General features: G+C 34.8%; 2 protein-coding genes across 11 annotated transcripts; one reads left to right on the top strand and one right to left on the bottom strand.

Moving 5' to 3' along the window:
• Positions 1 to 536: 536 nt before the first annotated feature.
• Positions 537 to 18867, bottom strand: LOC106075017 (host cell factor-like). 4 transcript variants are annotated; one of them, XM_013235933.2, is made up of 22 exons: positions 18669 to 18867; positions 15330 to 15551; positions 15158 to 15245; positions 14852 to 15063; positions 14567 to 14758; positions 14340 to 14485; positions 14197 to 14230; positions 13529 to 13849; positions 13069 to 13140; positions 11924 to 12036; positions 11661 to 11838; positions 11375 to 11568; positions 11101 to 11247; positions 10640 to 10919; positions 10309 to 10401; positions 9287 to 10212; positions 8254 to 8671; positions 7583 to 7827; positions 7200 to 7388; positions 6470 to 6764; positions 6228 to 6285; positions 537 to 3552 (listed from the first exon to the last, which is right to left on the bottom strand). In XM_013235933.2, exons 1-22 carry the CDS (start codon positions 18826 to 18828, stop codon positions 3498 to 3500), a joined length of 4638 nt encoding a protein of 1545 aa, XP_013091387.2. In that variant the 5' UTR covers positions 18829 to 18867; the 3' UTR covers positions 537 to 3497. The 4 variants fall into 4 exon arrangements, with proteins under 4 accessions (XP_013091387.2, XP_013091388.2, XP_013091389.2 ...); XM_013235934.2 differs by having other exon boundaries at positions 10640 to 10916; XM_013235935.2 differs by lacking the exon at positions 13069 to 13140.
• Positions 18868 to 18897: 30 nt separating this feature from the next.
• On the top strand, positions 18898 to 25076 carry LOC106075018 (transmembrane protein 187-like). 7 transcript variants are annotated; one of them, XM_013235937.2, is made up of 3 exons: positions 19101 to 19278; positions 20695 to 20899; positions 22463 to 25076. In XM_013235937.2, exon 3 carries the CDS (start codon positions 22492 to 22494, stop codon positions 23386 to 23388), a length of 897 nt encoding a protein of 298 aa, XP_013091391.2. In that variant the 5' UTR covers positions 19101 to 19278; positions 20695 to 20899; positions 22463 to 22491; the 3' UTR covers positions 23389 to 25076. The 7 variants fall into 7 exon arrangements, with proteins under 7 accessions (XP_013091394.2, XP_013091393.2, XP_013091391.2 ...); XM_013235940.2 differs by lacking the exons at positions 19101 to 19278; positions 20695 to 20899 and adding an exon at positions 18898 to 18916; XM_013235939.2 differs by lacking the exon at positions 20695 to 20899 and having other exon boundaries at positions 19099 to 19168.
• The last annotated feature ends 1189 nt before the right edge of the window (positions 25077 to 26265 follow it).

Genomic DNA, 26265 nt, shown 5'->3' with positions numbered 1-26265 from the left:
ATTTTCTTGCTGCATTCAAATAGTTCATAGGTTAGAATTGTTTTGGTTTTCACTTTCAATGAAACCACCCAGATGTATTTGGACACACCAATACTTTTGGCCAGTCACAAGATAAGTGCTGTCATTTTTCCTCCCAAGCATCCGAACACATTCCCCCGTGAATTTACAATACTTTTTTAGTGCTTTAGTACGATCAGTTGATATTTTGAAAGTTCCCTAAGGAGTTGACTTTTAAAATCAACTTTTGTTATTAATTGTTGATTGAAAAACAAGTGTGCATCAATCTGTGAAAAACAAAAACAAATTGAAAACAAGCAAGTGCTGTCATCACACCTTTATCATTAGCACATCAGGCCTTTATGATGTGACATTAGATTGCTTACATAATAAAATAAACACAATGACAATACATAGCCAAATAAGGGCCAATGTAATAAACTTAATGAAGATTTTAGATGCCTCAGTCAATAAGCAATCCCATTAATTCATATTATATATTTAAATGAAGCAAATACCAGAAACAAACAAGTGAACAATCAAAGAAGATGATATTTATTCAAACTTTGATAATGAAACAAAATATTGAAAAACAAAAAAAAAATATTTACAAACAAAATTATGTCATGTTAACATCATCAAGGAGAGGGCAAAGTTCACCATCTGGTGATCACTTTCCTACATCCAGCCAAAAAAAAAAATGTAACATATGATACATAGCAACAAGATTTTAAAATAACATACAACACATGGAGTGTCACCCTCATTGTACAATTAGCTATTTCTAGTTGGTAGAAGCAAAGAAACCAAAACAAAGTGAGACCAGAAGAAGTTTGTGAAATCTTAACAATACAAAGTCCACCACTCAAAAATATACTTTTTTGAAAATCCATCAGACATTAAAATAAATTCACAGTAAATAATTCATTTGAATTAAAAATAGGAAAAACAGATATTTCAAGTCAAAATATTGCTTTTAGTTGTAAGTTGTTTTGATTCAGCTTAAATTTGTTACAACTGTAGATCTCTGCAACACACCATAAATATGTTTTATTAATGAGAGCTGAAAGCGTAGAACCAAAACAGAAATACAATGTGGAAACACTGAAGAAAACAGTTGTAGTAACCAAAAACTGAATTGTCGAAGTTATGGAACCGCAGCTCGAGTTGTTTGTTTGCTAGGATTACAAAAACTGATCACCGGAATTTTATACCTTAAGAAACTTTTCAACAAGCAAGAAACCTACGCAATATTTTGTATATTTGGGGTTTTATACATACTAACAAGCTGCTCAGTCAAGCACCATGATGTTACATATAATCTGGTTTTGAGCCCTTATCTTGATTAGCGTAGAAGCAATATAAAATAAACTTGCATCATTGAGAGTTAAGTTTAAATTTATCCCTGACTAATCCATAGTAGGAATTAATGACTGAACTGAAGAATGTTAGAATATATATATTTTTTTTTTGAGCTTCTGCTGTGTGTACATACATTAGAAATCCATAACTAGATGAATTTACATTAGAGAGACATTTGATAACTCAATGTTACATTTTGTGTATGATAAATGTTTTTTTTCTTCATGTTAATATATTGCAATTTCTGTCGACTGAATGTCACCAATCCAATCATAGTAACTGTACAGTATTTACATCTAGCTGGCCTTTGTAAGTTTGTTAAATTATGATACCAGAAAATGAAGTAAAAAAACACAGACAGTAAGGGACAATTTGTAGGTGTATAATTTTCCAATGTTGATAGGTCAAATACCACTGAACTAGAATTGGCTAAGGGAACATAGCAATGATAAAATGTCTATCTCAAAGCACCATCACTTTAACACATCCATAACGTAAGTGGGGTGGTTGAAGAGATGCACCACTGTCACAAAGTCAAGGCTGGCTATTCAAAGTGAGGCAGTGATGTCATGTCACATGAGAGATGACATCCAATCAAAACATTACAAAAGGCTTCAACAAAGAGGTGAACAGTACAAGTATAATGGATGATGGTCAGTGCAAAAAGAGTCTGAAAATACTTCATCCAGATCAGATGAAAGAACACTACAAGAATTCAAATTGAACTGCAACTAAAGATTGCTTGATCAAGAAAAAGAAGTAAATAATGACTAGCTAAGAACAACAAGACAGCTTTAACATAATTTGAAGATGCCAGAGACAATGAGACAAGAAATAAGAAACCAACAATAATATGATCTCTCAAGATAGTTGAGATCCAGGTTTCACCATCAGAACATACTGGTCTTGGCCTAGAACTATTATTTTAGCTATATTCTAACAAACTCCAGGTATGAAACAATATGCAGACCTTCAATAACAATATACAGTTGACAAATAGATATATATATATTTTTTTTATATATTTACAATAATTAAGTAAAAAAAAAAGTTCACCAGTTAAAACAATTATTCAATAATCATTATGAAGTTAAACATGAGTATTAGGAACAAAATAATGAAACACTGACTTACAAAACTCTGGGGCTTACTTAGTTTTAAAAATATGGCATTTTAAATTTGTATGGCAGAAAATGACATCAATTCAATATATGAAGTCTTAACACCTAAAACATAAGTGGTAGACTAATACAAATTGTTTATGTATACTGTTAAAATATGTACTGAACAATGAAAAAAAAAAAAATCAAATATTGAATCTCCTTAAAAATCCCAATATTAACAAACCTAAGAAAGTCTAAGACAAGGTGGATCTGTCAGACAATAAAACATTGAAATTAAAACTGTCAGAATAAAACAGCTAAAACAGGCCAAGTTTTGATTTGGTCATCTTTGGTTTTCCACAGACACACCTACGTGACGGAGTGAAAAGTAAAAACACCAGACAATAGTTTAAAATGAGACTTAAAAGATCTGACTATCACTGGTCAAAGCAAACGCATACTTGATACTTGACTCGCATCTGCATTGCCCTGGAAGTTCTCTCAGGGCCAATGATAATGTTTTCATAGAAATGTTAGTGGAAAACTACATCCCACATTACTGCAAAGTTTAAATCACAGATTATACCAGAGATTAATGTTTGTTTGACAACAATATAATTCTGATAAATGAGGTGGGGCTGACCCAACAATTTGTATTAGTAAGATAAAACAAGACATTCTGCTTCAAGAAAACATGAGAACTATTAGACTTAAATGTTTCACCCAGTACACGAACTTAGGACTACAACAGAACTGATGAAACAAATGATGAAAACCAAACAAAAATGTACAATGATGAAACAAAAATGTACATGGATGATTATATACATAAACATGTGCAATGCACTCTGGTTTGTGAGTGCACAAATATTGAATGAAGGTCACTTAATGATGTAGAGCTTAGCCAGTGGCTTAAAAATGAAATAATTCAACTGTACATAGTCCAAAAATGTGTATGGATATCAACAGTACGCAGAAGATAGTAGCTGGTCCAGCTATGAGATTGAGGTGTGTGGTCTACAATCTATGACTGAACTAACCCTCTCCACCATCTTCTACTTTCAGCTTCTTCACAACTGATCCAGGTTTGCTGAGGAGACAAATAGGGAAATCAATTCATTATAGTTGTTTATTAGAATTATAATTTAAGACTTACGTTTAATGTACAATAGCTATATAGCAATACAGACTAAAATGTAAAAAAAAAAAAAAAATTAAAATGAATGATTTTTGGCTATGATGATGTACTGTTGTTTTATTTAAACATAAAGTGTAAAAAAAACAACAACTGATATCTGTTCCACCTTAATCATCATCATCATCAAACTCCATTAGAGTGAGGGCTTGAGAGGCTCAAATCCTCTCTTGCAAAAGCCCTGGACAGAAACCTTGCTGTCTTGCGTAGTGCATGAATGTCGCCATACAGGTCGAGAATTTTGGGTTTCCCAGACCTGTCGAGACGGAGATCAGCAAGTCTGGGGCAGTCAAACAGAATATGAGGCACGGTTTCCTCTTCTTCCCCGCAGCGAGGGCACCGTGAATCGAAATTTGGCCATAGCCGCGAGAAATATGAGCCAACAGGACAGTGGCCTGTCCTGCACTGTGCTATAATAGCTTGCTCAGGCCTGGACAGCCTCCACCACGGGGAAGTGCGGTCAGGGCGCCTCATGCGCTCCCAGACTCCACGGGCTTTTTGGGACTTGTCCCAGCACTCAAACCACTTTTCCATTTCTGTTTTTTGTATTATAGCCAGGGCTTGATGAAAGCTTACAGCCTGATCAGTGGGTGGAATTTGCCCTCCCTGGTGGGCCAAAGAGTCTGCGATTGTGTTGCCAGTCACACCTATGTGACTCGGTACCCACAGCATTATTACAGGGGTGCCATAGCGTTGTTTGATGTTATGTGAAGCCATGATGACAGTGTTGATATTGGGGGGCCATGGTCCGGGGCTTTGCAAAGCCATGGTCTCCGCATCAAAACTGCACACACTACCACATGGTCCAAAGATTTTGACTGTGTGAGAGCCAAGAAAGTCGATGTAGGCTCCATAGCCTGCTCTTCCAGAATCTATTGATGCCGATCCATCAGTGTATGCAAAAATAGCACTGGGCTTAAAGGTATTAATGGTCTCCAGAGCTAGGATTTGAAGGTCGTTAGATGAACGGCTTTGCTTAGTGGCATTAGGGTCTACTAATTTCAAGCGTATGTCTGGGGTTGTTGGGCGACACCAAGGGGGAAGGGGATGAAAGCGTTGAATGTTTTGTCGGTTGGTGGAGGGGCCATCTTCATCAGATAGTCTAGTGGCATGATGCATAAAAGACTGCATCTGGATACGTCTTCTGCATCTCCAACCATCCACTAGTTTTCTAGCTGGGAGGTATTCATCCAGCCTTTTATACCGCTCATAGCAGGTCAGTACTGACCTTTCCCTCCTAAGGGTTAGTGGAGCTATATTAGCCATTATTTCAGCCGCATTCACTGGACTTGTCCTAAAGGTTCCACAGACAAATCTTAGTGCTTGGGACTGTATTTTATCAAGTTGTTCAAGAGCAGTCCTAGAGCCATAAATTTGTTGTTGATTTGTTGTTGTTTTGAGGCACATCGGCACAATTTAGGCCATGTCGTGCCTGCAGTCCCTCAAGGACCACTCTCTCTCTAAACAACAAGGGCCAGATTCTATACAGTCATATAATTAAAATCAAGGTCTATTCACAGTTAAAATAGTAAAGGTAGTAAAAATTTAAATATTTGGTAAAAATCTAATGTAAATAGTGCATGTTCACAAATTCAGAAATCAGATCTTCGTAGATAGCCCCACTTCCCGAATAAAGCCCAGTACCTTCCCAGGGTCGACATTATTAAATAGTATTTTTTAGATTAGTGGCTCTAAAATATTTCGCCCTGACATCCTGGTATCTGGGGCAATCAACGAGGATATGTTCCACGGTGAGGCGAGAGTCACAGTACTCGCAAAGTGGGGGCTCCTCTCTCTTCAGGCCATAAATTTGCACAGGTAGGCTGTAGTCTATCTGTGATCGGACTGCTCCTAAATACAGGGATCGGAGCATGTCTGCTCGGGCTCCCCACTTTGTGGATGCCAGCTTCCGCACAATGCAAAGTTTCCCTGAGGCCTTTCTTACAACATCCTGGATGTGCTCACACATTTTTAGTTTGCGATCTAAAGTTACACCAAGGTACTTGGGTAGCTTTTCCATGGTGAGAGCCACTCCGTTGAGGGAGAGCTGGAAAGGTTGCCCGAGAATGCCAGTCCCGAGCGTGAACAGAGAATAGACCGTCTTGGAGGTGTTTATTTCTAGCCTCCATTTTTGTGTGTATGAGCAGAGCGTATGGAGGTCTTCTTGTAGCACTTTTTGTATAGAGGTTGCGCTCCTTCCGGATTTCCAAAGGACAATATCATCAGCATATAGCAGCTTTTGGCATTTTAGCTGAGCCGGTAGGTCATTTATGAAGGCCGTGAAAAGGGCGCATGACAGGACGGAGCCCTGGGGGAGGCCGTGCTCGAGGGTCATTTCTCCTGAGACTTCTCCGTGCATCCTTGTTCTTATTGTACGCTCTTGTAGGAAGTCTCTAATCCAGTAATATATCCGTCCCCACACCCCCACGGCTCTAATCTTATGAAGCAAACCAGGCCGCCATACTTTATCATATGCCTGTTTTAAGTCAATGAAGACTTAATCATGGAATGGAGAGATCTGATATAACACAAACAATAGAAAGTAAGAAAAATGTTATATTTATACATACACATTTTCAGTTCCTTGTCGCTTGGCTCCTCGACCAGCTGCAGGACTTTGGGAAGCATCTGCAAGAAAAATATTTAGACATAATAATCTTTTCATTGAATCATTATAATCCAGAAATAAATAAAAAAATATGACTAGATATATTTCCAGCAGCTCAAAAAGAGCATACCACTGTTTAAGCCCTACAAAATAAGTACATTACTTTAAATGGCCAACCTAGAATAATTAGATAATATTACATACCTTGAAGCCACCTGACTTGTGTTGCAGGCCCATAACCTTTCTCATTACGAGCTGCAATACGGAAGATGATTGCAGGCTTGGTAGTGTAGTCAATATGTGCAGAGGTCAAGGAAGAGTTGGTCACTACACAAGAGGGCAGAGGTCCACAAAACACTCGCACAAAGGCAAGTTGAGCTGGGGCCCCAGGCTTCGTGTCCTGACTCTGGTTCCGCACAGCCAGGTAGACAGAGTATTCAATAATTTTACCAGCAGTGTTCTGGGGTGGTTCCCAGGAAAGATGGGCTCCATCACCACTCTGTCATTAAAACAAACACTTAATAAGCAATATTTTCACAATTGGACATTAACATTGCAATAATAATAAAACTTTGAGAGTGATTGTAGTACTATTTCTCTTCATTTGAAGTATTTTTTCTCTGCCCATTTATGTTCACTAGACCACCTTGCTTCGTGACTACTCAAAATAGACCTTTAATATACTGAATAAGCAATATACTGCCTTGTGCAAAGTAGATAGTTTTAAAAAATTATCATTGGTTAATTTTAAAGAAAGTGATATACTGACCCAAGACATGGCTGATAGTTAAGATTGTTTTTCTTTATTAGGCTTCATCCATATTTTGTAATACTATCCATGAAACTAACATCTTAACAGAACAAATCAACACAACTATATAAATCAGGTGGGTTTGACAAATGATTAACATACTCAACAGCTAAACATACTTACTTTGCTAATTTTAATAGCAGAAGGTGCACCAGGGAAGCCAGGGAGACAAGTCTTGAAAGCTGACACCTCACTGAAAGGCCCACGACCACAGGCATTGATGCCTGCTACTCTGAACTTGTAGGCTGTACCAGGTTGTAACTCTTGTCTCTTCAACACACTGTGGTCTGGAACATTGACTACATCAATATCCTAGAAAACAAAATTTTAATACAAAGAAAAGTTAAAGCATTTCCATCGCAGAATGTTAATTTAGTAGAGTAAGTGATAATGTGATACTGTGCAGGATGTCTTAAGGTCACTGCAGTAGCCAACAGTGACAACTAGGCTCTCTTTGGTCAACTATTAATACAAAAAACAAACAACTAAGCAGCTACTTGACTCACATCTGCGTTGCCCTGTGCATTCTCCGAGGGCAAGTGATAATGTGATACTGTGCAGGATGTTGTCTTGATGAAGCCCACATCAAACCACTGCTGTTGATCTTTCTTGACAAGGATTCTCTCCTGCTTCATTTCAGGCTTCATGTCATCTATTTTGGAGTCTATGCTGCCAACACTGGCATCTGACATCTTGGGTGTAGCTACTGGGGCAGATGAGATGGCAGCAGATGCCAGAGTTGCAAGAGGATCTAGAGAGAAAAACAAATATTTAAACAATCTGACACAATCGATTTTTCTTATAGAAAAGAAAAATACAGCCTGCACAGCATTAACTCCCATGCATAATAAAGCAGTGTTTTTTTTTAAAATAAGTCCTATTGCAATTAATGCTTTATTATATTAGTAAATTTTCAATTGAAAGTCCTATTACCTCAGGTGTAAAGCTAACAATAGAAATTCAGTGTTATGATTTTTTTCCTATTCTAAAGGTACTGAAAATATAAAATATTTTAAACTAGACATACTGTTCTAAATTTTTATGTTTTTTAGATTAAATTTTTTTTCTTGCTTGGGAATTAAACAACTTTTGATAATTAGAAATAGTAACTATTGGGCTAATGCGCAGTAAATTCTGATTTAACCTTAGTTCCTGATACAAGTAAAAGGATAACTACCTGAGGCATCACCAGCATTGTTTGAAGCACCAGCTAAAGTCTGCGCTAACTGGGCAATGGTCTCATCAGATGGTTCCTCTTTTGGCACCAAGTTTCCATTTTCTGCTACATCCATTGCATCACTTGAGTTAGCTGTTTCTGCATGGTTAAGATCAATGTCTGGCTTAGTTTCATTTTCATCTTCAGGCTGTGTTAGCTCTCCAGCAGAGTCCTCATGCTCTACAGAATTCTGAGATGTGTCTAGTGCTGAAGTGGGCTGGGCTAGCATCCCATCCAAACCAACACTGTCCATCAGGCCATGATCCTCAAGCATACCATGAGCAGACAATACACCTCCAGCTTCAGCTAGTGCTTCTAGAGCACTCTCAGCTTGTTGTTGAAGCTCTGCATCTGTCATATGATTATTACTTCCCTCATCCTAAAAAGAAAAAAAAAACAACATAATAATAATCAGGGTTCTTAATTGTGTTAAGTATTTCTATGAAATTATGTTCATTCTATTTTTTGACTATGTGATGTAAATGTTGGCCAAAAGAAAAAAAAAATTGAGTTGAGAGACAGTAGTGTTCTAACTCGAATGGACACTTCCAAACTAATAGGAAATATTTGTAAAAAAATAATTGCATTTTATGCTCGCAGAATAATACCTTCTTACAGTGTAAGTGATGAACTGCAACTAACAACTTCATTAAGATTTTTATAACATTATTTATATGGCAAATACAGTGATGTATATTTTATCTAAGCTAATAATAATAATAAGGCTTGTCTTCAAGACAGAAGATTAGTGAAGAATGCAGTAGTTCCCGTGGCTGCGCAGCCCCAGCTGTGACCTACATATTTTGCTACACTCAGGCTAATGTAGTTATCAAATATTTAATCCTAGTAGACTCGATGGGCAGCTGTGTTATTTTAAAGGAAAAAAATCCCTGATAAGTTACAAATAGCTAAAATAACCAATAAGATTTAAAATAATTTATTTACAAAAATATGATACAGCCTTAAATTACTGAATTATTGCTCTTCTATTTACCTGAGCCAAAAGTGATGGTTCTATATGACCCATATCAGCATGCAATCCTTCCTCCATAGCTTGTTGATTTGTCACACCCTCAGATTCAGTACCTTCAAGTTCAGAGCTTTCTTGACCTTCCTCTTGTTCAGCAGTTTCCATTGGTGTATCATGATCTTCAACAGGCATCTCTTTGTCTGGAGCTTCCTCTTGGCCACCTTCATCATCACTACCACCATCTCCAGCCCCATCAAATTGAGGAATTGTGTATTCCTCATCCTCACAATAGTTGGGTAAAGAGTAAAGATGATCATGGTCAGGTTTGCAATAACTTTCTTCAAAGTACTCCACATCCTCCTCCATGGCATCAGTGAGAGATGAGCTGTAGAGCATCAGAGTGGATTCGAAATGGCACACTTCCCCATCTTCAATAATGTCATCACTGGTGCCATCAAACTGTTGGATGGCACCTTCACCTTCTGCAGCCTGCCCTGCATCACCAACAGAATCAGCAGGTGCTGCTTCTGTACTAACAAGTGTGGCGACCTGGTCTGCAGCCCCTGAAGCTGAAGGAGTGGGAGTAACTGTCAACACCTGGGCATTACCTGCGCCACCCAAGCTGACAACCTGTGTGCCATTAGCTGCTGGTGCGCTCACTACAACTGGTTTGGCCATCTGCCTCAGGTTGGTAGGCAAGGTGATGGTGTTGATACCACCTCGGTTAGCTGGGGTGATGGTTATCTGAACTGGACCCTTTGATCCTGCCAAACCTGCATGCCCTGCAGGCACCGTAACAATCTGTCTGCCACCACTAGCTGAAGCCTCATTGGCTGCCTGTGTGATAAGGGAAATGGTTGATGCATTGCTACTGACCACTCGCATTGTAGGTGATGAGACAACAGTGTGACCACCTGCTGGTGTCACAGAATGTGTTCCAGTTGTTGAACCTGCAAATATAAACAACAACAAAATGTAGCCGATAAGCAACCACCATCAGCACCAACAAAACTTTAGAACATGAGGTTGACAACATTCAAACTTACCTCCAGAAAGAACTGTTATAACTGGTTTTCCAGATTGGGTTATAATATTACCACCAGATGTGAATGAAGTTATTGCAGTTGCTGGCTTGTTGCCTAAATAAAAATGTTTAGGTACACATTGTATTTGCTGACAAAACATTTAAATAGATAAATACTAAAATGTAACAAATATTTATTTAAAAAAAAAAAAAAAAAATTATGTAGTCACAAAGACAATATTTATATTTATGTATATTTTTCTGTTCAAAAATGTGTGGTTAAAAAAAAAACAAACAAAACAAAGCTAAGTTTATTTATGACTACACTTGACCCCAAGAAAAAAAAAAATCACCTGCAGCCACAGCTCCAGCCATGCTTTGTGGGCTAACTACAATAAATTGGGTGTTGCCTGTCTGGCCAGCTAACTTAGGGACACTAGTGATAATTTTAGTAGGCTGGTTGAGGCTGCCAGCTGTTCCTTTAGGGGCTGCTATGACAATGGTTTTAGTTCCCACTGGTGTGGTAGTACCACCCTGTGTAGCCCCCTGTCCAGTTTTGGCCATTGATAGCATAGATGTAGGTATTGTCCTAATCATGGTTGTTAGAGTCTTCTGGCCTGGCGTGCTAGGCTGCTGAAGAAAAAAAAAAAAAAATTAAAAATCAGCTTACTTTCCATATTATGTATTCAAAATGATAGCAAAGTTGTCGCGCTAAATACAATGTTTCAAACACTAAACATTATTTTCTAAGGTAGAAATAAAAGGTAACAAAAAAAAAAAAACAACAACAAACAAACAAACAGGGCAAGCTTACAGTTGGCTGCACACTACTAATTCCAAGTATAGTAGGTGTTTGACCACCACTCTGCGTTGATAACACTGTGGTTGGTTTATTGATGCCTCCAGCTTGGGTAGTTACTAGCTTCACAATGGTGGCCCCCTGGGGTAAAGGATTCTTAGGCTGCAAAACAGGCACAAATAACTCAAAACATTGCATGCCAGTAACAGAAAAAACAGCTAGGACTGAATTAAAAATATGGGATTGAAAAATATAAGCATTATTTCTAATATTTTCAGTTTAAACTTACTGTGGCCATAGCCATGCCCTGGGTTGTCTTCACCAAAGTTACAATCTGAGACTGGCTGGTCCCTGTGCTGCCTTGTTTGTGAACTGTAATAATTTGCTTTCCAGCTAGGTTGGTCCCTGATCCAGATGCCTTTAAAATAGTGGCTCCTGTGGGGGCAACACGTACAGTCTGCGTGCCAGGAGCAATTGTGTTGGCTGAAGGTGTAATGATTTATTAACATATGGTACAATGTTTCTATTTCAAATTGCAAATCTACGTTTTAATACAAAGAGTGCTATAAACTTACTTGGAAGCTTTCCAGTGACAGGTGTGACTTTAACGCCGCCAGGTGTAACTATAGTTGGGGTGACAACTTTGATTCCTGAAGCAGGTGTTGTGGTAGCACTTGCCATGGTGCCAGCAATTTTCTGAGTAGCAGCAGCAGCTGCAGCTAGGGCAGCTATGCCGGACATTGTGCCAGTGGTCTACAAAATACCAGACGTTAATTTTAATAAAACTGAATAATGCAACATTATTTTCAAAACTAAGAAAATAAGTAAATCCACTTACAGTGGGTGTGACAACACGCTGAAGTGCCTGCGCCATTTGCGGAGTCCCAAGTCTTATTGTGTTAGCAACAGGTGTAATAGTTACCGGTGCTCTAATACGAGGAGCAGCTGTGACTGAAATTTAAAAAAAAAAAAGTTAAAAATTTGAAACACAAGACACTTGAAACAGCTTTGTAATTGTTTTACAATATTTGGCAAATTTCTTCTAATAAAACTAACCATGTAGGTAGAATTTTGCTTTCAATTCACCAAATAAAATGTAAATATTTTAAAGTTTTGTAGATTAGACAATGGATTGAATATTCTGCCCAGAAGGTTCATTAAGCTATTTCTCAATACAAAATGTTGATTCAAAGATACATTTTTGGTTGGGTTAATAGCTTTTGGTGACAACTAGTAAAAATTAATTAACTAATCAATTGAGCCAACTGGATATCAAATTGCTCAAACAGGAAAAATGCAGCTGCAATAAAATTCATAAATTAAAGAAAAACATCAGCCCATATTCCATACAAAACAAAAAAACAACAACAACAAACTAAACAATAAAAGCTGAATTCATTTTGCACAATGCACAAGAAACAACTGCATAATTTTTTTTTCATGGAAGTAATACAGACCTGGATGATTTGTTATCTCCCATTCAAGTTATCAGAAAATTTGAAAGTAACTTCTATTTTTATTCTCTTTTGACTTTCAAACCAGTTGAGCTTTTGATACAGTTCATGAATTTGACTAGCCCTAACCAAATTTATTAGACCCTCCTTAAGACAGATGCCCAGGTCTGTAAAATGTTAATATTAATTTATTGTCTAGCGAATTGATTGGTATTTAGAAGTATTATCTAGGAATGTTAATAAACATACACGAGAAGATTTTCGTTTTCTATTAGAAGTAAAAATAGGAGCATTATCTGAAGTTATTTTTTTTTTTACTTTAAGCAGAACAGAAGCAAACTCAATTAGTAGAGAAATGCAAGAGATCAATTGCAGTATAAACAAGCTCCACAAGACCAATCATTGCAAACATAAAGTAAGTTTTCTTTGCAGAGCTTACTGAAAGAAAATGTAAAAAGAAAAAAAAAACAACACATGAAGAAAAATCATGCGAATCGACATGGAGGAAAAAATGTGTTTATACTTCTACCTCTGATGGTTTGTGTTGTGTGACCAGGGGTCAAAGGTGACACCACACTAGTTACTGTGCGTAGGGGTAATCCTAATAGGATGGAAAGAATGTGTAACAAAACATATCCAACAGATGTAACACTCCACAAAAACAGTCAAAAGAAGAAATTTAAAAAAAAAAAAAGTTAAATAGAATCAGGCTGAAAACATTAATAACTTAATCTGATCTCTTGGAAAATGACCATTAAAGTTATTCAGTTTACTGACTTTGTGTCCAGAAAATATCAGAACATTTAGCAAAATGGTTCAGAAATAAATACTTTTTAAAAACTACTTCAACCCTTCAAGCAAGCTAAGTTTTTTAAAGAGAAAAGCAACAAGGATCAAAGCTTAAATATTAATGGAGAACTGCCAGGTAAAAAAAAAATATTAAAAAAATGGTGAGGACAGTTAAAAAAATAAATAAATAAAAAATTTACCAGTTGTTGGGGTACGAATAATTGCACCTCCCTGTCCAGTAATCTGGAATTGAGGTCTGGTCTGAGTCATTGCTGGTGTAGGTGTGATAGAAGCAGCAGTAGCCACTGCTGTAGCAGGAGTGGGAATAGTTGGTGTAGCTGTTGTAGCAACAGTAGGATTGCAAGCAGCAGTGGTGGCTGCAGTGGTGGTGGATGGGGGCAAGTCATATTTCTGTAGCTGGAGCAAGTAGGCATCTGCTGTAGGCACTGCACCCCACGAGACTTCCAGCGTGTTAGTGCTGGCTCTAACCAGCTGAACCCTTGTGGGTGCTGGAGGCTTTTCTGTAGGGAAGAAGAATATATTTGTATACAAATTCTAATAGCATAAGTAATCACCAATAAATTATCAAAGCATTCTATGCAAGATGAGGGAGCAGTGATGATCAAGCACATGGCTTCCCAATCAATGATCTGATGTAGAAGACAATAAAACCAACTGAAGCTACTGACTATTTCTCTGGACTGGTGCGCTTAAAATATTTGCCACAAAAAGATGTGACTTTTACCTTATCTGCCAAACGGAACAATGACAGCCAAATGAGACCTAACAATGATTTTAACAATCCAGTTTTTCAATGACCAACACAACTTAACTAGTAAACAATGTGAAAAGAAAAAAAAAAAGGTACCTGTTTCCAAAAACCACAAGTCTTTAAAACAAACCTGTGAGAGACATCAAAAAAAGTTCAAGATAAACAAAACAGCAGCACTACTAAAATATTCAAATATAAATATATACTGTTCCACAGTATGCAAACCTTTATATTTATACCTGATTGTTCCAAGCTTTCCTGTAACCATCACGACCACTCCATATATACAACCTTGTATTGATAGCAACAGCACAATGTCCTGCTCTAGCTCTAGGTAAAGCATCTTCAAAAACTTCCATGGCCAAAGGTTCCCATGTCATAGACTCTATAAAAAAAAATGTTAATAATGAAGAGAAAATATTTATATAGAACTAAACATACTATTCAACAATTTGTTGATAATTACCTAGGTTCAATGAGGCCAAAGTGTTGGTACATTTCCACTCCTTTTCATGGGTGGCTACTTTAACATCCTCCATGACAAGTGGAACCCAGCCACCAAATATAAACATTCTGGATCCAATGACAGTAGCAGAATGAAGACTGCGAGGAAGAGGTGGCATGCCAGACACCGTTGGTTGCACCCATGACACCGAATCTTCAAAAAAATTGATAAAAAACTAATTAATATTCAATTATTAAATCTTTTTATTGCTCACATTGCACAGAAAAGACAAAAATTATAACTTACCAACGTCTAGCATCCACAAATCTCCAAGTCTGCATCCACTCATGCCGCCATAAATAAACAATCTTGGCTTGCGACCATCTTTGTCAGTGTAAGGAGCAGCAGAATGAGATTCACGTGGTGGTGGGGGAACACCAACAATATTTGGCAAATCCCAGGAGAGGTTGTGATTAGCCAAAGGTCGAAGTTCCAGTGTGTACAAATCATTTAGGTACCTACAAAAGCATTAATGTACATCATCTTTTCTAAAGATTTTATTTTTACAGTAATCATATATTTACATTTACAAATAGTTAGTATTCCTCTTACCTTGGGATATTATTTTTTGGATCTTCACTGTCATTAGCTAATCCACCAAAGAGGTATCCTTTGTTTCCCAGCAAAGTAAAACTATGGCCTGTATTATGGAAAATAGATCATTAATAGTATAAAGAATGTATTTTTACACAACAATAATAGACTAATTCACTGAATAGTTTACCTAGCCTAGGGCAAGGGGGCTGGCCAGACTTTGGTGCACGGGGCTTCAGCCTTTTCCATTCCCATCTGGAAGCTTGGAGTTCATAAAGTTCATTAGAATATTTGCCATATTCCACCATACCACCAAAAACAAGGATTCTGGTGCCATCACAAATAAAGCCATAGGCAGCGCACCCTGGAGGTATATCGCCACGAACTGCTGGAACAAACCACTGATTGGTAGCTGGGGAAAAAAATTCAAGAATATCTCAAAACATATTTAGATACTATTGAAAACTATTATCCAAAAAATGTTGACTTTTACAACGGTATGAATATAGTCTTCTGTCAGTCCCGCACAAAATTAATGTTTAAATTTATTGACAAAAGCAATTCTAAATCTTTTTATTCCTTCTTTATTTCTTTTTAAAACACATTTACCAAACAGAATGTAGTTAACTACTTGGAAACTATAATTTTACATCCTTGTATCTATAGATTTTTTAGAACAAAAAATATTGAAAAACTAAAGATGTCAATGTATTTGTCTACTAATTACATTAATAACCAAATAAAATAGCAAATATTATAAATGTTTTACACAGTGATTCAGTTACACCAAAGGTTGTAAGGCTTAAGTAAGTATACTTAGCATAGTCACTAATATAATCAGTGATGGGAACAGACTTTGACTAATTTTTTAGGAAATTTTGCATACCCCCGTTTTTTTAAGATGTTGCTGAATTTAAAAAAAATTTATTTCATATTTTCTTTAAATAATGTATTACATAATAATTACACTGCATAAGCTTTACTGCACATATGCACACAAAATGCATGCAAGGCACTAATGTTTGTACATATAGATCAGAGGAGAAAGCTTTTTGCAGATGCTTTATATCTGGGTCCAGGCAATCTGAGCATTCTATAATAGATAATTGCTTTACTGGTATTGTAACAACTTCTCTCTCAAACAACTATAAAGAGTTTGAAAATCAAAACATACTTGAATTTTGGAAATACTTCAAAAGTTTGAGCTACACTTCTGTTTCTTTCACTGATTATTCAATTTTGTACAGGAGAAACTTTCTTTTAATTAAACTTTGTACATAAAGTCCACCAAAGAATGCTTTGAAAAGCTATTGAGAGAAAGCTGCTGAATCTCTGCTGAGTTCTTAAGCAAGACAAGGGAGAACAACCAGATGAGGAGCAATGCTTAGAGAAAGAGAATGTTATGCAATACAACTGCATATTGAGGCTTTCTAAAGTGACTCTTTTTCATGCTGATACACAAGTTATTTACAAGAAGTGGATCTTTAACACAATGGGCTTTTAAAGCATTGTAATGATAAGTTATTAGTTAGATATAGAAAAAACTTTCAGTATATATTTCTCACTCTAGATCTAGATCTACTTAAATCTAATAACTTGGATTTAGATCTCTAGTGACTCTAGATTTAATATATTACTAGATCTATTATAATACATATTCCATCAGACTTATACTACTCAATAACTCACTATAATCATGTAATGTAGGACTACATCTATATAGATGACCGGTGGGCCTACTAGATCTAGATGTCCAAATCTAATCTTATTTGAACTCATTGAACTCAGCAGGCAGGGTTCAAATTAGAAAAATCTAGGGGCCATCGTAACATTAACAACAGAGTAAAAATTCAAAGCCTGACAAAGTGCATAGCGCCGGGGAACTCTCTCAACTGCAATACTTTTCAGAAGTTCAATCTCAACCAAACTGTTTAGATTTTGGTAAAAAGGCATATATGAAAATTATAAGAATACTAAAAGTTATCAGAATACTATCAGTGTATCACTAATTAAAACAAGTATGTCTTAACTTAATACTGTATGACAATAGGTCTCTACCATAGGGGAGAAAGCCCTATTATTTGAAATCTTAAATCACATGATAATCCACTATTCCTTTGCAAACCCTTTAAAGTAAACAAAATATTTTCTTTTAAAAAATACAGAACCTATATTGTGACAATATTGTCCTATACAGACATTTATAACTTCAGTAAAGTTGATTTATATGGCCTTGCAATTTGGAAAATACAAAATCTAGATTTTATTATTATCAATACTGCAATACCCTATCTTTTAAATTTAAGCCTATCTAGACCTGTCCAGTATAGATGATAGTCCAACATTTTTACCCAGGGCAGAGTTATCTTTTTGCTAATAGTGTTGCAGTTGAGTAACTTAAAACAAAACAAGAACTAAATAATTAGATCCATAGACTCTAGAACTATCTCATGATTCAAGTCCAAGTAACCAGGTACTGAAGTAGAGATAAAAACTAGATTCTGCAATGCTGGCATGTGCAGCTGTCCAAGTCGACTAAGTCTACTCTACTCTAAACTTAGTCTAAACTCTAAGTCTAAGTAAATAATAAATAAGTTACTGCAAGCTTTTCCTCATATTTCATCTAGATTCTAGATCTATTTGATATTAAATTTAGGTAAGTCAGTGAGTTAGTCAAGTTAGTGTTAAAAAGCTTTAGTCAGTTTAGTTCAACTTTAGTAGTTTAGTTTTTAAGTTTTAGTACTTTTTTTTAGACTAGATGACTAGATCTATTCTAGACCAATCTAGTAAAGTATTAGAATTAAATATACATTACTTTAATATTATATAGATTCTATATTTACATGAACAGCCTGCCAAAAGATGTCAGACTATATAGATCTATATATAAAATCTAATATATAGATCTAGATCGAGACTATCATTATGTAGATCTAAGGACTAATGCGTCTAAGGGACTACAGAAAAAAAAATAATTCCTAGATCTAAGTCTAGTTGTGTATAAACATATGAATCTCGCGAAATCTCGTTTAGGGTGATAAAACAGATCCTTGAAAGGCGCCATCTTGAATTAGATCCACTAAATTTGAAATTTAAACATAAATACCGCGTCAGTAAAAAATCAATACAGTACAAATAAGTAAAAACCTAAAATGAATATTCCATTCTAGGGTCTACATATATCTATTCACTAATAACATTTCCATCGAACCTTTTTAGATAAAAGAAAGTTTTGCTAGTTTTAAATAGTAGGGCGCCGCCATTTTGATTCATTGAGAAATAAAATTTCGAGAATTCACGATTACTGTTTTTATTCATTAAATTAATAGAACGAGGAGGAAAAGTAAATTTAACGTACTCAAAAGTTTAAAGAAAGCTTAATTTTTATTATGAAGAGCATTTACATATAAACATAGGGAATAATTAAGCGAAATCTCAGTATGAAGACTCGCAAGAAAAACATAACAAAAGCCGCCATCTTTTAACATGGAGTAGTTCATGAGTAGAAGATAAACAAATATCAACTTACAAGTGTTATAAACATGTAGTTCGTCAACAATTCCTTCATTGCCACCTCCAAATACAATCATTAGATCTTTAATCGCAACTGCTCGGTGTCCATGTCGTGGTCTTGGGGCCGGTCCAGAAGTATTAGTAACCCGTTTCCACTTCAATATGGGAGCCGCCATATTGAAAGTAAGATGCAGATTTAATTAAAGCCCGTAAGCGACGTAAAAACACAATTTGCATATCACGTGACAAGTAATCTCGTACTAGGTAAAATACGAGATTTTAATCAAATTAGCTTGATTTATCATTTTATTTGGCTAAATCTTTGGATCTATAAATTTGATATATTTATTTAAAATAATTTTATTGTTAAATTAGTTTTAACTTTAATGAAAAAAAAGAAGCACAATAAATTCAACTAAATCCCAATTGTTTTTTCTTCAGGGGTCAAAGGCCAAAGTTCGATCTGAATATCAACATCACATTCTATTTTCGAACTATAATTTTCTTCTCAATAAAGTTATTATTTTAGAACTTGTATCTTACAATTTCGGCTTAAACATTATAGTTATAGACTAGTTCTAGATTCTAGATCTAATCTAGATCTCATCTTCATGATTACCCTAAAAGTAAAACGTTAGAATGTTAGATTAGAAACTAGTCAATCTTATTGTGTTATTATTTTATACTAGATAGACTCTACTCACTACTCTACTCTTACTGAGTCTTACTCTTAGTAGTCTTAGTCTTAGTCTTAGTAACTCTTAGTCTGATTTAAGTCACTCTAGAAGAAGAGAACCTTATTTATTATGCATTATCATTATGATTATGTAAATCATATGGCATATAATGATATACTTATAGAGATTATAGATCTAGATAGATATAGATAAATCTAATATTATATTATATATATATAATTATAATATAGATATAAGAATATAGACAATATAGATAGTATAACAGTTATACTCACTATACTTTACTATAGAATATAGATTAATATATAGATGATCTTATAAAATATTTAATATTAATTTAATGTATAGGAAAATAATATATTATATAAATATAGATATCCAGATCTAGAATCATAGAATCTTTCTTTAACAATATTTTTTTTCAATATTATTATAAAATATAATATATTTTATAGGGCCTAGAATCCCAGCCTAGAAAATCTATATCAAATATAAAAATATAATATATAACTAGTCTATAACAATCTGATATAAACTTTTCACATGTAAATTATGAGTGAGTCTGGTGTGACTGTGAATGTACATTTTGTTTTCTTATAGTTACAATGTTTTGTTTGGTATATATGTAATGCACAAATTGTAAGACAAATTTCTTTATGCACAATAAAGATTATTATTATTATATAGATTAGATCTAATAATCTAATCAATTATTATTAGATCTATTATAATTATAGACTCCAGAAGCAGAGGATTCATTCATTTAAAATTAGTACATCAAAATCAAATGATCTAGATCTATATATATTATAGTTTCATATTGTATGATGTAGATTCCAGACATAGTCACATTTTTAGATTGACTGTAGCGATAGACAGCGCTGTGCTGCCACTTGTGTAACATTCTTCAAAAGGGTCCTTCAATGGAAAGTTTTACCGATAAATCTATATACATAGATGTAATCTATAACTATAGGGCAGATGATGTAAAGGTCATCTGTTTCTGTGGCATGCAGTTAATGAGGGTGTCATGTGGCTAGCACAACGACCAAACACCTTTACTTTTACCCAACTAATGTCAGGTACCCATTAGAGCTGGGTGGACTCAGAGGTGCCCAAAGATCCCAAAATTGAAAATCCCAGGATTCGAACCCGGGACCTCCATTTCGGAAGCCAAGTGCTTTACCTCTCAGCCACCCCAAATAGATATATGTGACTCTGATATTTGGAGAGCTTAGGCCTAGGCCTAGTTACATTGCATTGTCATTTGTCACTTAATTGTCACTGAAATATTTATTTTATTGAGACCTAAGGCTATTTTTTAATTTTCATTTTCCAATCCAGACGACCAGATTCAAGTCTCTTGGGCTTGGCTTACAGGAAATAAATTGTTTGCCTCCATGACATGTACAACTGAAATAAGAAACCATAAATTCATCAAAGCTGAAATATTTTTCATTTAGAATAAATTTCATGCATTGGTTGATCTAGTTCTTTTATGAGAGGTTGCAACTTTGGAAACTTGTCCTTTGGATCCATATTTGCATTGGTGACAACATGCCAGTTATAAAAAATGGTTTCATAGTGATATTTATCATGTGCTTCTGTTCTTTGTTCTTGTACATTAGTACTGGTAGGGTTTTTGCATAGTGGAACATGTGAATTCTATAACAATACTTTTTTTTTCACGGCACGATAGCATTAATAATACAGAAATAATTTAAAAAAAACAAACAAATAAACTGTTAGTATATGACCTAGTTCAGGAAAGTTGTACTTATTTGCCTTTAGATGGATCATCAAAAAATTTACAGAAATTCACATTACTTTTAAGGGTGCAGTACACCATCTCTGCAATGTTGTGGCTAACTCTGCATTGCATGATTAGGTGTATCCCCAGAAAGCTTACATTCTTGAAAAATCACAGCTCACAGCCCTGCAGTGCCTTGCTCAGTAGGTTACATACAGCTCCCATGGGGTTGCTGTTCGAATACATGGGTTAATGTTGCCAAAGAATTGTTTATGATTTGGTTTATACATGTTTTGGATGTTCATTCAGAGTTGAAGATAATCTACTTCCTAGTCCAAACCTCTTGTAGGATGACGGGTATGAACCTGGAACCATTTAGATGGCCAAATGACAATCCAGCGCATGTACCACAGAATCAGGCAGCCATCTTTTTGAGGATCTTTATCATCTCTATTTTTTACAGGGGTGAACTGAAATTTAAGTATTCAAGCTCCTTCCCTCCCTCACTCTGTGTCGTTGACTTGTAGCACCAAACTGCTGGTAGACATCCACTGTATGCATATAACATTTTAACTTGTAAAACTTGAAATAACTTGAATAATTTCTTGTATAACAAAATAAAGAAGTTCAACTTAAGATTAAATGAAATAAATGTAGTAGACTTAAGCAATAATATAAAACTACTACAAAAACATCTTTTCACTATGGCAATCTGGAGTCATCTGCATACCTTAGACTGCTGAGGACTTTTTCTTCTTCTTCTTGTTGAGCCTTCGACTCTTGGAACTCTAGGCCAGCAAAAGTGAACAAGAGCTCCCTCTCACCGGCCTGAATGAGAACAGTGTACACTGTTCTGTCTGACCGGTGGGTCAGACTCGCGGCAAACGACAGCGTACACTAAGACCCCCACCATTTTCTTTTTCTATACCAGGCTAACTGTGCGGGACACGCCATTTATGTAACGGCCCCTTGAGGAACAGCGCCTGGATTGTAACAAGGATGTGGGAGTTTTTTTACAACTCCGCACAGTGCAATGAGGATGCTCTTGCACCCCCTTAGGCACCCCCACAGGAGTCTTGTTTTGTTACCCTTTAGCCTAATCGTTTCCTGTTACACTCGTTTCCACCCGGGTGCCACTATGAGGCAGGGTAGCATCCCCAGGACTGCTGAGGACAATGCCATTTATCTTGCATCATTCACAACCAATCACTAACCTCTTTAAATCATCACCATAGAAACGCACACACCATAACACTATGCTTTGAATCAACTACATTATCTTTAAATAAGAATATAAACAGATATGATAAGTAACCTATTTATTACTTATTCATTAGTTAAATTCTTTTTTTTTTTTGACAGCTGCCAATATTTAAAGAAGTGGATAAAATATGGAAACATTTACTACATCTGCAATTAGTATTTTAGTGCCTTTCAGTTCAATGCTAATTTTAGCTTCTAGTGGTTTTTTGGATAAAGTTGAGCATGAAATTGGTCTACAGTATTATGCAGAACCAGCCTGGATTCCTTTTTTCAGTTTTATGCCGTTTAACACCTTAATCAATTTTGCATACATTGGATATGGACTTTACTGGTGCATTTTAACTAAAGTATCTGTAGATCATGGAATCTTGAAGGAAAAAGATATTTTTATGTTTTATACTTTTAATTTCATGTGCACCGTTTATGGATTTGTTCAGTTAATGAGGATAATTACACAGACTACATTTTGGGCCATTATGGATCAGTGGTGTACTCTACCATTTTTCTCTCTTCTATTCATTTGGGGACTATATTATCAACATGGATGGTCCACCAGCAGAGCAGGAGCTATTGTCTTGATTTCCCTGATGAGCTATTTTTTGTCTCTTCAATATAAGATAGGATTTGAAATAGCATTAGGGCTGCATATAATCGCAGCTATTATTGGAGCCTATATTGCCTACCAAAAACACAGGGCAGCAGATTGCATGACTTCATTTTACTTAGCAATAACATTTTGCTTTGGCTTTGTTGTTTTAAAGCTTCTTGACCATTATTTGGCAGACATTTTCATTGTGTTCAGGTACACCTCAGGTCATTTTCTTAGCAAAATTTGTGATGTAGCGCAGATAGCCTGTGTGAATAATTTTTTTTTTGACCTCACCTTACAAAAAGAAGCTGACTTTAGTCATGAAGAAAAGAAGAAATATTTTGAGAAATATGATAATGAATATTTTCAGAAAGGATTCACCAATGACATTATGTTTGAAATTGTTAGAAGACCAAAAACAAATTTAATAAATTGATTTCTTTCGTTGTAAAGTACTAATAGTTAATGTGCCTTGACATTTTGTGTGTAAAATTATATCACTGTTGGTATTTAAATGTAAAGTTTACTTTTTCCATACCATGTTATGAAATTTTAATTAGTTCAATTAGGATGATATTTTTAGTTTAATAATAAGCAACATCTGTGATATTTATTCTTTTTTTTTTTTTTTTTTTGTATTTTATTAGCAGGTTTCTTTTGTATCTAATGCATATTATATTCACAAATGTGTTAAAAAATTCTAAAACAAGATTAAAGGGACAGTTTTTTGTTTTTCAGTAGGCCCTATGTGTCTGGGATCTAGATTGTCTGCATGTCCTATAACAAAATTTGATGAATATCCTTAGATTTCTCCTACATGTCTTTTAAAGATATTATTTCATATGAGGGCACTATTTGGAGATCAATATATTTATTTGTAATGCATTTAGTGAAAATGACTGACCTGCTGGTGTTGCTTTATTTGATATAAACTCATTTTGTTATCATGTTAATTGTTTTAATTATCTGTTTTCTCTGTAATATTTTATTTTTCATTTTCTATAGAACACAAAATGCACTCGATAAGCAAGAACAAAATACTGTGGAAGTCAGATAATTAGAACTCACATAAATGGAAATTCTGCTTAATTTCAATTAGCTTTATTTTTTTTTATTCTTTTTTGTCCTTACTGAAAAAGTGTCAGGTTCCTGATAGTTCAAATAAAACAATGACTGTTTGTTCTGTATGTCTTTTTGACCCACCCATAACAAGCATGCAGCCACATGAGATGTTCACCAATCTTTTAACACTCTGATTTTACTTGATTTTCAACTTTGGATTGTGTGTGTTTTTGTGTTTATGATATATGGTTATTTTTACATTATGAATAAGCGTCCAATGGCCTAGCCTGGGTGTGTGCGTACCTAGTGAGGAACAAGAAATGGCCAACAAAGTCTCTCCCATTCTCCCTCCCCCTCACAGTTCAAAAATATGCCATGCTGTTTAGTTTAGTACAATTTTCTTTGTGTCCATCAAACTCAGACTTGCTTACCCCTTTTTTTCCTATGTAACCAATCATGTACACTGTGTTGTAATCAGTGATCCGACTGAATTAGACCAACAACCACACTTCTGGACAGTTAGCAGTAACTATATTGCTGTTTTAAATAGAATGGCATTGTTAAGCTCTTCAGGTCCAAATCCTTTAAAAAGAAAATGCAAATCTCATGCATAAAACTTATTCTTCTGTTTAAGGATTGCACTAACAAGAGAAGTATTTTGTATGCTCAACATATTTAGTTCTCTTGTTGCAGTGTTTAATTGCTTTTGAATCACGTCACATATCAATAACTTCACAAATTCTATCAATTCTTTTTAATATTAATAATTTAAAAAATGTATCATTCATAAGTACAGAAGTCGGCTACTTTGTTATTTTCTCCAGAAGCAATTAATTGTTAAAACAATTTTTTATATATACAATTTTTAAAAAATTATTTTGCTGATTTTATAACTATACTCGGTATATAATATTTTAATGTAATAAATCTCATTACCGTATAACAATTTCATTATGAAAAAAAAAACTGTTTCTTAAAGCTCTGTATTTAAATAAAAATATAATTGGGAAAGGGGAAGGGAAAGAAATACTTTTAAGTCCTGGAGAAGCTTAAAAAAAATAACTGACTATTCATTAACAGCAAAGATTAGAGAGCACATAAAAGGACTAAAAGGTCATGTGCGTGTGAGATTTTGATGCATGTTTTTTTTTGTAAATGAAATATTGGCCTTAACAAACCAAAATGTCTGCATTATTTTGCAGGAGATATTTTTACAAGATTTGTATGGTTGAAAATTGGTTTAATGCAATGAAAACCTGAGCTCTCTGAGAAACATAGAGAATAATAGACAGTAATAATAAACATTTATTTAAGAATTTATTTTCCTGAAAATTATTTTTAAACTTCTCTTATTGTATAGATTTTAAAATATGTTATTCTAAATAATTCCACTATTTTTTTTTTAATAAACTTGTTTCTTTGGCTTCATAAAGAGTTTATTTTCTACTTTACTTTTAGTTTCACTTTGTATTTTTTCTTTCAATTATGAATAGTATATTTACTTGGTTTTCATTAACTTTGACATTCTAATCAGAAGCCAGCATCAACTAGAAAGTAAAGTACCCTTTTCAGACCTTGTGGTCTATAGGGCATATGATGTAAAGGTAATCTGTTTCCGTGGCCAGCACAACGACCAACTGCCTTTACTTTTCCCAAGCAAATTCAGGTGGACTCAGAGGTACCGGTACCCTAAAGATCACAAAATTAAAAATCCCAGGATCCCTTGGTTCAGAAGCTAAGCACTTTACCACTCAGCCATGGTGCAAGACCGGATGTTTGTAGGATTACAATATGTAAAGCGAAAAAGATATTTCTATAATTTTTATTTTTTTTTAAATATGATTAATTTAATGGAAATTCTAAAAAAAAGTATTCTTAGCATAACTTACTTTAAAGCTTATTTATGTGTTTGCATCACTATTTAGTTAAAGAAAAAGTTGCTTATTTTAGATTTGTTTTCATTGATTTTCATCTAATTGACCAGCTTTCTATATAAAATGTGAATGCAATTGTGACCAATCTGTTTTTACTATATGGTTATAAAAGAGCCAATGATGCTTAATGTTGTTTGTCCTTCTGGTTGATGAAATCAAAAGTCTCATTATAATTAATTATTATAAAAGAAATATCTTTATTTGCCAAATAATTCTTTTAGAAAATATTTTAAAATATATACTTGGATGTTATTTTCAGTATTTATTTTTTTCATAAATTAAGAAATAAGTTCATAAAGTGAATGTTTTATAAATTA

This window comes from Biomphalaria glabrata, chromosome 4 (genome assembly GCF_947242115.1).
Source record: "Biomphalaria glabrata chromosome 4, xgBioGlab47.1, whole genome shotgun sequence".
Classification (NCBI taxonomy): Eukaryota; Metazoa; Mollusca; class Gastropoda; family Planorbidae; genus Biomphalaria; species Biomphalaria glabrata.
This window is presented reverse-complemented; position numbering and strand designations above follow the sequence as displayed.

Excerpts from the sequence above, each read along its gene's own strand:
- LOC106075017 (XM_013235933.2), bottom strand. The coding sequence starts at position 18,828 with ATGGCGGCTCCCATATTGAAGTGGAAACGGGTTACTAATACTTCTGGA. Across the intron at positions 15,064-15,157 it reads CCAAAAAATAATATCCCAAG|GTACCTAAATGATTTGTACA; the intron begins GTAAGAGGAATA and ends ATGCTTTTGTAG. Across the intron at positions 7,389-7,582 it reads ATGCACAGGGCAACGCAGAT|GATATTGATGTAGTCAATGT; the intron begins GTGAGTCAAGTA and ends TTTGTTTTCTAG.
- LOC106075018 (XM_013235940.2), top strand. The coding sequence starts at position 22,492 with ATGGAAACATTTACTACATCTGCAATTAGTATTTTAGTGCCTTTCAGT.